The sequence below is a fragment of the Saccostrea echinata genome, unplaced genomic scaffold, assembly GCF_033153115.1.
Source record: "Saccostrea echinata isolate AGI-Se365-2 ecotype Australia unplaced genomic scaffold, CSIRO_AGI_Sech_v1 ptg000001l, whole genome shotgun sequence".
Taxonomy (NCBI): Eukaryota; Metazoa; Mollusca; class Bivalvia; order Ostreida; family Ostreidae; genus Saccostrea; species Saccostrea echinata.
The window spans coordinates 47717273-47729890 of NW_026889750.1; the positions used below are offsets into that span (position 1 = coordinate 47717273).

Genomic DNA, 12618 nt, shown 5'->3' on the forward strand with positions numbered 1-12618 from the left:
CAAAAATCACCCCATTTCCGAGGTTTATTTAGAATGTGTTTTTTTTTTCATGTAAATTTATTCACGTTATTTTCGTGGAAATTCAGCAACCGTAAAAAATTAGATTCACCAAATAATTCGGAAACATATAAAACCAATGGTTTTATATGTCTCTGGTATAGTGAAGTAAAATAGCAACCAAAACATCAGATATTAACTTTATGCATATCTGCAAATCATGGGTGGATGATTTTCAGTGTTCCTAATTTTTTTCAGTAGTAAAATATGCTGAAAAATGACAAACTTAGTTTAATATATGTGAACATCACTTCCTCTCTTGGTCAAGGCTAGAGTTATCTTTTCTATTCCAATGCATTGTCAAAATTATCTGTATTGACAAAGCAATTTGACCACACTTCAATAAAGGTCCAATTGTCTGTAGCATGACAACTAAAGTTCATGATTTTGTAAAATAAAGTAAGAAGTTGGGCAGAAAAATATATTCATCTTTTTTAGATCAGTGTCCTTTAAGCTATAATATATCAGCAAGGAGTATTAGACAAAACAGAGAAATCAACCAAATATGTAACTGAAAATACAAATTCAAACAATTAATAATTTACATATTTAATAATTCATCAATAAACAATGTAAATTTATGGATTGTGTAAACAGTGTCATGACATTGTAGAATCATAAATTTCCCTTATTTAACAGAAACCAATAATTAAACATCACTAAACACCGAAGAAGGTGTCAGAATTCAGTGTTTTAAACACCTTTTCTCACAATATTATACATTTAAATACAATAGTAATGTATAAACTATAAATATTTCTTGTTCATGCTATAATCCACAGTCACAACATCATTATTGAAAAAGTCTGTTAGTTTCTTTATCACACAGTTCAGTAGTAGAAACATCCAAATGCTGCTGCCACGCAAAATATAGAATCCTGAAAAACATTAAATTGTCAATGAATAAATTAACTTTGAACATTGCTACTGTGCTAAAAATAACCTTTACCTAGTCACTGTACTACCTGATTCGTATGCATTGTACTAACCAATGATATTTATACATACTGTTAACCAATAAGATTTATGAATCGTATAAACAAATGAGATTTATGCATTGTATCAACCAATAAAATTATGCATTGTACTAACCAATAAGATTTATGCACTGTTTTAACCAATATACTAACCAGTAAGATTCATGTATTATTATGCATGCACTAACCAGTAAGATTTAGGGAAATTTTAAGGAGTGACCCTTTGTAAGAGAGATAACTCTTATTTAAAAGTAATATCTATCTTGACCCATGTCAAATCTTGTTTCTTTTTACTCTTTAACTTCACTGGTTTTCATTTTTTTTTATCAACACCATCTGTTGATAAATTGACTTTAAATATAAAAAAAATCTCTCTCTCTCTCTCTTAGTTAGAAGATGACTGTTATCCTTTACTGCATCACAATTGTATAAGGGGAAGGGGGGGGGGTCTCTCTTAACAAGTCTAAATCACAAACAACAGCATTGTATTGTTTTGTATCTTTTCACTAATTTGTGAATCATGAAATTTGCTCTTCAATTGTCATATGATTTCACTTTATTGGCATGCTTCCTGGATCAAACTTGTACTCGTTTAATTGATTGCTTACACATATTACATACTAGTGATGGGAATCGATAAGAATTTCATAATCGATGATTGGGCTGCTGTAACTTACTAATTATCAATTATAATCGGACATTTACAAAGTCTGTCAAAAATGGTAAGAATGGGTGAATAGCGACTTTCTGTGGTGGTCCAGCTGGTTTTTCGTTCATTTTGCAGAATCCAAAGTACGTCCATACCCGGGATTGAGCGTTGTTACCCGGGTATGAATACAATTGTCCTTTCGTCTGCACCATTACAATACACAAATAAGTTAATAGATAAGTCGCAGCTGGAATATTGGGCTTAAAAACTATTACGCTTGTAAAATAAAAAAAAAATAACCTGATTAATCGGAATAAACATTTTGTAATCGAGCGCTTGGATTATGCCAGCAATCGACTGATTTCCGATTATAGTCGATGATTGGAACACCACTATTACATACAACTTTAACAGGCAAATGTTGACTCATTCATACATGTTCCTCATTAAATTGGATGCCTCACTTACATTCATAAATATATCCTGAGCATAGCTGTCTGTATCTGAGTCCCAGAAGCATCTACATCCCATTCTACAATGATAAATGTAAAAATAATTTAAGAATCCACCTAATGGTCTTTACAGCTCAAGATAAAAATATTTAAAATAACCAAACACAGAGTTATTGTTACTTAAATCTCTTTCTAGTGATAGGGGAAGATTCTACATATTACAGATTATTTCTTAAGGTCTCTTTGACACAATATATAATAGATGTATAAATATCTTTTATTCTCTTTCAACAAAGTTGCAAAGGGATAAAGTAACTAGCCTGTAATTTCTGTGTGTCCCTAACCATGTAGTGGACACAATAGATGGGGAACTACTGGGTATTTGACCTTTCACCTCATGCTTGCTGTAGAGGTGATAGATGATGAGAAATCAAATCTTATTCATTTGAGATCAAAGGGGAAAAGATCGAAGTGAAATTTATGATATCTTCTTAAGAATGTGGACACAAGAGTTAAACAATTGACAAGTTTGAGTCAAACTTGTTTAAGTGGTTGACCAGAGAGAAACACACATCTATTCTTTTGAGCTTCACAAGTTAAACGCTGCAGAATATTGCCATACTTACTTGACCCCCTCTCCCCTCTGCTCTCCAATAACCACTTGAACAACAAACTTATATCTGTCATATCCAAGATCTGAAAGTGATAAATCCTTTATTAAGATTGTATCTAAGATCTCCTATTATTACTTTCTTTACATGTATGTGTTTATTTTAAACATGAGCACAATAGTAGTAAAGCATCCAAGCTATTATATATATACATTTCATTTCATAAATTAAAGATCTATTTTATATCAACCTTTGTCTGATATTAACTTTTAGTTTGATATCATCTGATATTTGTCCTACCTTTTAACTTTACTGATATCATATAAATTCTGTCCTTTTAAATTAAGTTTGAAATCACCTGATATCTGACCTATACCTTTAAACTTTACTCTGATATCATCTGATATCTGACCTATACCTTTTAACTTTAGTTTGATATCATCTGATATCTGATCTACCTTTTAACTTTAGTTTGATATCATCTGATATCTGTCGTGTCCACTCTGTGGTTTCCTCTGAATCATAACTTTTCCCACTGAGGTGCTCATTCAGTACATTATGTATGGTTTCTTTCACAATCACTGGTCTAAACCTACAATACAACCACATATTCTGATGTGTATACATAAGAAATAAAGTTCCCCCTTTTCAATGACATACTTATTAGTTCTGAGAATTTTTCCCTAAAAAAAATCATATGAATCTAATTAATTATCTCGTGTGAATTGTTTTTCAATTGTGTATATATAATATATTTGTAAAATGCTATGACAGAAGTAAAAGACTTAAAACATGCCACAAAGAAAGTACCCTGTAATCAAACACTAGACCTGAGAAACATATCTCAGCAGGGGAGGGCATATGTTACCCTTGTTTTAATATTGTAAATGATATATTGTATTGAGTTGTAAGAATTGTGTCAGGTTTATTTTTAACTCCGTGGAGGTGTGTGGCCTTGAGAATTTATCTTGTTTTAATCATGAGAGGCAAGAACAAGATGCCCAATATATCAGATAAACCTAAAAAAAAACAGATTTACATAGAGTAGACTTGTCGTTAACATATTTTTTATTCAATCAACAAAACGATGTGAAATAACAAATAGCCAGATATACTTTGTAACAACCATTGCCAAATGTATCCTCATTCCTCAAGTACTAAGTACTACCTATATACTATCAGTGTATGGTATTAGTGATCAATCTTTGTTCTTGAGTCTTTGCTGTACGTGTTTTGGTATGGGTAGGTTGAATGAAGCTGTTGAAAATTGTGGGCAAAAGTGAAGTAGACAACAGTGAACTGAGCAAGTACTAAAATAAACACCTATAGCTAGTACACAGTGCCAAATATTAAGGTTACATTGTTCCATAGTTGAATAAATAAGTTGTCATAAAACTCATTCAATTGAAAGTAAAACTTCAACATTAAAGCAATGTTTCTAGAATTTTATTGGACAATGGGACTGTGACAGTTAGTCCCCACTAAAAATTGTGAATTGAGAGGCGCCAGGGTAACAGACAGTTTAAATTTATTTTAACTATGGCATTTTCTATAGCATTTAGATAGCATTTAATTTTTTATAAGCAAAAGTTGTTAGCTCAGGAAAAACATCAATTTGTTTTGATAAAACAAAAACCAAAGAGCAGCATCAGGTATATCTCACAGTGAGTGGACTGATATTTGAAACACCATCAACAGGTGTGATCCTTGCAGTCTAATTAAAATTACATCCTACAGCAAAACAAATAATAAAATGTAGACTAGTGTCTAATTCTAATTAGACTGGTGATCCCTGAGACAGTGCTGAGAGAGCATGACCAGCACTATGAGTTTTATTTCACACAAAAATCATCAACTGATGTTATCTAGCTCACACTGGCTGAGATAATGGCATCAGCTATAGATCTTGCACAAAATGAGACAGCATTTATCTATCTTAAACTCACAGAAACTAAGGATTAAAATAGCAAAACATACGAAGAAATTTACATAATCTTGCAGTGATTGGCAGTCGTATGTTATTTTGTATTTTAAAAGAAAATTTAGATGATAATATTTCTAAGGAAATGTTCAGAATAGGCTATTTTATACAATATTTTAGACACTGGTAAAGTGGTTTGCAAAATAACAATACTGAATGTGTCAAGAATGAAAAATTGAATGTACCTGTTTAAGGACAGTGGAAATCTGTAAATTTTTTTTTACAAAAAAAAGTTGTTGGTCAAAATAAAACATACTAGTGTTTGGAGCAAGCCAATGAGAAGTGGTGACTACCATGTAGAGCAACAACGTGCAATTTAGGGCCTATATATATTGGGACCCACGCCTCATTTCATAGCAGCAATTAAGTGCACTGCATGTGCCGTACCGCCAGTATGTGTGTAAACTGTGAATATTTTGTAAGGCTGTTTAAAGTTAATTTTACGTTTAATGTCACCCGCGCGTGTAGGTTTAGGAGAAATCCGTCTTTGAAAAAAAAACCAATCAATTCGGAATTTCATATATCTGTTCCAGTTTGGTTCTACATTTAGTGACTTAATTCTGCATCCCGTAGTGACAGAAAATGTGCTTTGATACCGCAGTTGGTGTCTTATTAAAAGAAAACTAGTGAATTAAACAGTATGGGATCATAAATGTAAGAAAAAAATAGATGGTTTCATGATTGAAGTTAATGACAAAGTCTAGTTTGTTAAGTTTTTTGTCAGTCTTTGTATTACAGACTCTTAGTTCGTGATTATATTGGCTGAACTATTCATTGTATTTTGAGAGAATTGCAAAACTTTTTACATGTCCGAAAAATTTTCAATAAAGATCTAATACTGTTAACTGAAAAACTAAAAATAAAGTCCATTACATGTGCATGATGTTATTTATAAATACAACAAACACATAAAACAAAATTTTATCTAGACTTTCTGTCCTGACAACATAAATGCTGCCAACATAAAACAGAATCAGAATGCAATTAGTGAACTTCGATCCCGATCCAGTGTACTCAATTACATTAGCGATCTATATCGGGATCGAAGTTCGGTTTTTATGTACTGTTTCCATCTTAAAGTACCGGTAAACTTTCAACAGTCATTCTCTTAAATATTTAGAGACTTCTTTACATAAAAATGCACTTGTCCAATGGGACAAGTGCCCAGCAATATTCACTTGTCTGTATTTTTTTTTCACTGGTACCGGACAAGCGTTAATGTCGAGCCCTGTACTATGAGTAAAAATACAGCATAATTTAATTTCAAGATATTTTTAATTTAAGAACATATTAAATATTGTCATCATAATTTTAATTGTACAGTAGATATCGATCAACTATTCCCACTAGAAGAAGCATTTCCCTACAGGGTACCATGGACGTGTGGCTATATAAATCCAAATGACAAATGAGGCCTAGTTAAAAGCCACTCTCTTGCACATTTAGTCTACACTGTTTGCTCACAAAAGGATTCAAACCAATATACATACTAAGGAAAAACTATGCTTGGGAAATTAGACTTAGATGTCATATCCAATATTCTTATTACTCAATAGTGTTTTTTTTTTGTGTACTGAATAGGTTAATTTGAATAAATTCACAATTGTTTAAAATTTTTGTTTGTTTATTTTTTTCCTCCCTCCCTCATAGGTTTTGAACTTTAGAGGTGACGTTAAACGTAGAATTTACTTTGAACAGCCTTAAAGAAGAATTTTCTATAATTTCAAATTTATCCATATTGGCATTTACAATGTGGCAATGTGAAAATATTGTTTAAGAAAAACCTTTATGTGTTATTTTCAATTAAAAAAGTAAAATCTGCCCACTCGCCCCAATTTTTAAGCAAATATTAGGATGAGAATCTAAAGTTTAAATTTATGTGGCCTAACATGTGAAAGAGTTAAAAGTTATGCCTGTTCATATTGTAATGTAATGGAGTAGAAACTGTGATATTAAGACTTCATATGGGGCTGTTTAAAACTGTTGAAAGATAAAGAAATAAAGGAAGGTAAAATATATATTTTATTTTACTGACTGATACACTGTACCATGCTTTTGGCGAGGGAATACATATTGTGAAAAATAATACCCAAAATTGCACATGGAAAAAGTTGTGGTAAATCAATTCTTCAATGGGTGGACCTGTAGCTCTATGATACATGTATGGTTGTTCGAATATTTTAAATTATTCCCAACAGAGCTGCAGTTCTGCATGTAACATGTGCATGACTTTACATAAAATGTGATCCCAATCTGCCACTTCGTCCGGCTTGAAGTCTCTTGAAGTTATCTTATACACTTGGAAAAATCCAAAGCATCAAAAATATATACCTTAAACTATGACTGAGATTTTTAACTGCAGGTACTGTATTCTTTCTTTAATGAAGCACTTGCTCACTTATGTTCACCAGTTGCCCTACTTTTACATCTTTAAATGAAAAAAAAAAACGCGGAATACTAACTTGTGCTGGAAGTTCGGTCGTATGATATATGTATTACTAGTGGTCGTGTCCTCAACAGCAGTGTCAGTCATCTTAAAAACGTGGTTTTTGTTACCTCTTCATCAAAACAAGTGAAAATGGAGTCCCTGACAACGTTGCATTGTGGGAGAAACCGGAAGTGCGACTTCTCAACTTTGACCTCGCAGGTGTTTTGAACTTGAAGTAGGAGGAAGGTGTGTATTCATAGTAGTTGAACGTTAAGATGTGTTTAAGTGACAAATTTAGAGACAAGAAGAAATATCGTTGAATATTTTTGGTTATAGCCACGTAACCCAGGATCATTTATCAAAGTTCAAGTGAGTTTTCATTCATTATTTTGCCAGGTATACGTGTCATCGATTTTCCCGCTACTGTTAAGATGACATCGATTTGTTCTAGGATGCTGTGAATCATTATCTTATTTTTATCAATGAAAGCATATAGTTTTTAGTTGTCAGGAATTGTAATATGATTCTTGAAGAATCTCAATTTGAGCTAGTAGGCCTAATTAATTACCTGCAAACTTAAGTCAAGCTAGACGTGTTAGTAAAATAAACATTAAGTGACATACAGTGCTACCTCGGTATATTGCCAACTTTTGTCCAATACAGATTTTGGCATTAAAGCGAGGGTGGCAATATAACGAATTCTGCCATAAATTACAATTCAGTTGGTTATCAAAACAAAATAAATATATTACGTAATTTATTTCAGTTACAATCTATTTATGTTACATGTGTACAGGGACAGCTCTCATTTCTTTTTTGGGGAAAAAAGTCATTAATATTGTTTTTTTTTTCTTTGTTTACAATATATTGACTGAAAAGAAATAAAATACCAGAATATTGAACACATCAATTTCCTTTCGTCATGCTCCAAGAATTTAACAACCAATGACAAAAGATATCAGTGGCTGTTATGGCCTCTTCGTATAAAAAAAGTTTTGAGAATTTTCATTAATTTCATCTGAATTGAAAGTAGATTATTTTAGCGTCTCAAGAATTTCTGAATCAGTTAAAAAGTTCGTTTGTTAAAGCATCATGACTGACGAATGGTAAGTCGCATGTCAGAATGGTTTCTTAATCTAAGGGGATACAAATTAATTCTTGCATTTATTGTGGTTTTGTGCATTATCCATGATAAGCAATAATCGGCTATTTACAATCAAATAGATCGAATGTTGATCAATCTTTTTTTTTCGTAATCCAAACTTGTACGCTTTCTCTCGCCTGACGTTTGCATTATTGTGATGAAATAATCTTCTATCTTATAAACACACGCCAAAGACATTGCTACTTTTGAGTTTTATACAACGATTATCTTTAATTTCGCTAAATTCCTTGTCCAGCCAGTCACGCTTCACCGCAACCACTGTCAAAGCACGGGTGTGGTGTCCAAATTACCGACACGCGCTAGATAATTGGCATTGTAACCGAGTGTTTTCCTTACATAATTTGACCTTTTGTTTCCCAAAACCAGTGGCGGATGGCAATAAGCGGGAATGGCAAAATAACGGGTGTATTAACACAGGGGGAAATCCGTTCTTCGAGAATTCCTGGCAATAAGCGAGGGTGGCAATATAACGGAGGGCAATATACCGAGGTACCACTGTACATGTATTTGCTAATATTAGCTGAATAAAGGCTGTTTAATTGAATTGTTCAGGGGTTGGTGAATGTGTTAACTATATAATAACATCATAATTTGATCCTTTATTAATTCATCATGCCAGTCATCATTTTTACTGAATTCATCAAATGATATCTAATTCATTACATTGAAACATAAGTAATTGAAAGTCAATTTTTGGAATTCCCATGAAAAGCAGTTTTCATTTGAATGGTGATAATAGATTTGATACATCATTTGCACCTCATTAAAGGGGGGCAACTTTACCCCCACACACCTCCTGCCCTCACTTATATGTTTATGAATCCTATAGCCTCTCAACAAGATATCCTTTAAATTGTTGGTTATCAGATCTGTGGAGTTTTAAGACATACAAGGTGACCTTACAACTACTTTGGAATAAGCTGTTGTCTGGGAGGTGGCATGGAGAGGGTGGGGAGTGGGGAAGCTTGTCAGTTCTGAATGAATGTGTTCTCTCTGAATTTCTTGAGCTTCCACTGAGAATGAACTTTCTAAATAAATAATGTCTAAACCTAATGAGCTTAATTGTTCCTTATATATACACATGTACTCTAGTCATGATTAAGGCAAGAAAGTTTTCATGTTCTCTAAATTTGTAACATTGAAATCTTTTCTCAGGTATTTAGAAAAATGCTGAAATTAACATTCAAGTTCAAGGTCACAATTTGTTCTCTCACAATTTTATGGTGATGTACTACCACTAAACACTGCTAAAAGGACATAATTGCAGTTGTGTTTTATTGTATAAATTTTCCTAAGAGAGATAAAATTCTACATAGTTGGACAATGATTCTATAATAAAATGAAATTTATGTACATATTTACATACATGTTTTATGCATCAGTCTCCTAGGGTTCTATTTATAAACATAATGTCAGTCACCTGTGCCATGCTGATGTCAGTGAAGGTGAAAGCTATGCTACCTGTAGGCTTATCTGGGAATGGTTTCTGGGGTTGCAGCTAGAGTTAAGAATTAGAAAGGAAGGGTAATGAATATGTAAACAAGAGCAAGAGACATTGCAATAATTGCTGGAGAGATAACCATGCAATAGAAAACTATTATGTGAATATAACCAGGTGCGGATCCAGGATTTGAAGTTAGAGGGGGCGCAAAAACTAGGCAGGGGGTCTGGGGGCCGCAGCCCCCAGAAGCTCCTGGATTCTAGAGATTTTTGTAGGTAAAAATGAGGTCTACCAAGTAGAAATTTTTACATTTTCTCGACTAAACTATGATTTACGCTAACTTTGACAATTTTAAGGGGGGTGCCCCCCCCCTTTAAATCCGCCACTGATAACATCATAATAGTACAGTAAAACTTGTCTAATCCAGACACCACTTGTTCCAAAGAAAGTGGCTGGATTAGACATCATTCCGGATTAGACAACATTTAAACAAATGAATTTACTGAAATGGACTTAAAGTTAACATTAAGCAAGATTTTGGATTACACAACACCCAAATTAGACAAGTTTCACTGTATATGTTTTATATTAAACATGAACTGTTTGTGCAAAGGTATCAATTCAACATAATAATACTTACAGATGATTAGTTGGTGGGGAAAGTGAAAGAAATAATTTAGAAGCATAGGTCTTTACTGTCGAGAGGGGAACCATCCAGCTACTTCTACCTCAACTTTAACCAAATAAATCTAGGTTACCCAAATGACGAATAAGGTCAAAAATAAATTTTAATTGTGCAAAATATCATATATGCAAATTAAAGGTTGATTTAATTTAATTCTCTGTTTTACATCCCTTGGTGAGAAGGTTTTCAGAAAAATCCAGACCAAGTAAAAAAAAAATTTAAAACAAATGTTGGTCTTGGGTCTTCTTTATAATGTTGGTCAAATTTTGGGTTCTTAATTTACCTGAAGGATTCAGACAACTTTTTATTAGTTTACATATAGACTTGTACAAGGAGAAAAGGTCTCATAACTTTTAAAATTAAAACTGATTTAAAAAAATCAGTATGAGCTAAAACAATTAATTCCACTTAACATACATTATAAGAATCTACATCACTGATAGATTTCTGACTTCATGTTCCTAAAACTGTAATAAAAAGTGTAAAGCCAAATACTCAATACACATTTACATACATAGTTTACATTTTAAAGCCACATGAATGGATATATCACTGTAAACTTTAAGCAATGAATATTTATTCCATGTGCAACAAGATGCATTTATTTGTCATGTTTAAAATGGGGGAAAAAATTGGGTGGGTGTAAAGAGAAAGGGCCGGTCAAATGAAGTGAATAGTGTGAAGATGAATAGTGAAGAAAGAAATGTGCCTTTGATCCATTCCTAAGTGATTCAGACACTTATGAATATGTCTTCACGGGAGACAGAATATGACATATTTTCATATTAACAGCTAATTGTATCTATTTTTTATTTAATGAAAAATATATATATCTATAATATTTGTGGTTGTCTGGTCAGAAAGACCAAAGCTGTTTGATTTGTTTTGTGGATTCTGTCCTAAGTTTTCAGAGGAAATGAACTTTTGGTATTCACATAATTTTGTTCAGCTCTTACGCAGGTAGGTTAAGGCTTCCCATAGAAAATCACAGTGCACTCTGTCCCTTCACTCCTCTGAACTACCAAAATATGACGTCATAATGGAAAATGACGTCAAGTCAATGCCAACTTGAGGTGTTATGACGGGGAGAGTGTCATGAATTTTACACTTTATTTTAAATTGCATGTAAAATGCTAGATAACTTTTGCAAAATACAAGGGTCGTTAAAGGTTTTTTAAGTCTTATATGTCTGAATATTTTAAAAATACATCGCTTACGTACCCTTGATTGAAATTCATCATGTTCAAAATGCTTTCGAAAAATTTCCTTTTGAAATGTACCCCGTGGTTTGAGGTAGAATTTATTTTGTGTGTATAAAATAGTCTGGCGCAGGTGATTAATGAGGATTAATCTGAGATTTTTTGTGAAAATCTGTAAGAAGAGGTTGTTCTCTAACTGAATCTTGCTTGGGAAAAATGTGTGATGGCTTTGTTTTAATACAGATTACAATATTTTGTGGAAAATACCCTCAAATTTGTAGGTAAGTTGAATTCCTCACGATACATTTTGTACCCAAGTAATACTATGACTTTTCCCAAGCACATTTCGGATACACAAGGAAACGATGAGTTTATTTATATAACAAAATGTTAATAATTATTGTGTTAATCAGTTGCGCCGAAGCGATTTATGTGAAGCACTTCGAAAAATTATAAATGACCGTCACGTGATCAACAAAGTCATGTGATATCATAACAAACATGTTAATATAAAGCCGAGGGAACCCTCTATACAAATTGGATGTACTAAAGTACAAAACTTAGAAATTAAAACCAAAACCGACCTCGCAGTGAAATATTATGTTTTGAGCGCATTTTAAAGCTTCGGGAAGCCTTAACATAGCTGCGTACTTTCAGCTAAACAGGTTTTATCTATGAAAGTCATGAAGTCATCTAAATTAGTCACCATATTTTTTCCTTGTTCAAGTTACTTAGATATCTATAGGTAAACACTTTATCAAATAAAAACTAGATTTTTGTAATATGTTTTCCCTTTGAATTCAATGGTAAATTTATATAAAGGTTATTAATATTAGGTTTGGATTATTTAAACATTTTAGTTGATACCTCAATAGGGCAATAGACATGTTGGTATTCTTTTTATGAAAAAAGACAAAGGTTACTGTTGACAAGAAAGACGGACAGGAACAGAATTTGGCAGTGTGTCTGTCTT

The 12618-nt window shown here is 32.6% G+C and overlaps 1 protein-coding gene across 1 annotated transcript; it reads right to left on the reverse strand.

Moving 5' to 3' along the window:
* Positions 1-590: 590 nt before the first annotated feature.
* LOC133193377 (dynein light chain Tctex-type protein 2B-like) lies at positions 591-7342 on the reverse strand. Its single transcript, XM_061329318.1, has 5 exons — positions 7190-7342; positions 3205-3338; positions 2762-2831; positions 2152-2215; positions 591-935 (listed from the first exon to the last, which is right to left on the reverse strand). Exons 1-5 carry the CDS (start codon positions 7258-7260, stop codon positions 888-890), a joined length of 387 nt encoding a protein of 128 aa, XP_061185302.1. The 5' UTR covers positions 7261-7342; the 3' UTR covers positions 591-887.
* Positions 7343-12618: the final 5276 nt, after the last annotated feature.

Excerpts from the sequence above, each read along its gene's own strand:
- LOC133193377 (XM_061329318.1), bottom strand. The coding sequence starts at position 7,260 with ATGACTGACACTGCTGTTGAGGACACGACCACTAGTAATACATATATC. Across the intron at positions 3,339-7,189 it reads CGACCGAACTTCCAGCACAA|GTTTAGACCAGTGATTGTGA; the intron begins GTTAGTATTCCG and ends GTTGTATTGTAG. Across the intron at positions 936-2,151 it reads CTCAGGATATATTTATGAAT|GATTCTATATTTTGCGTGGC; the intron begins GTAAGTGAGGCA and ends AATGTTTTTCAG.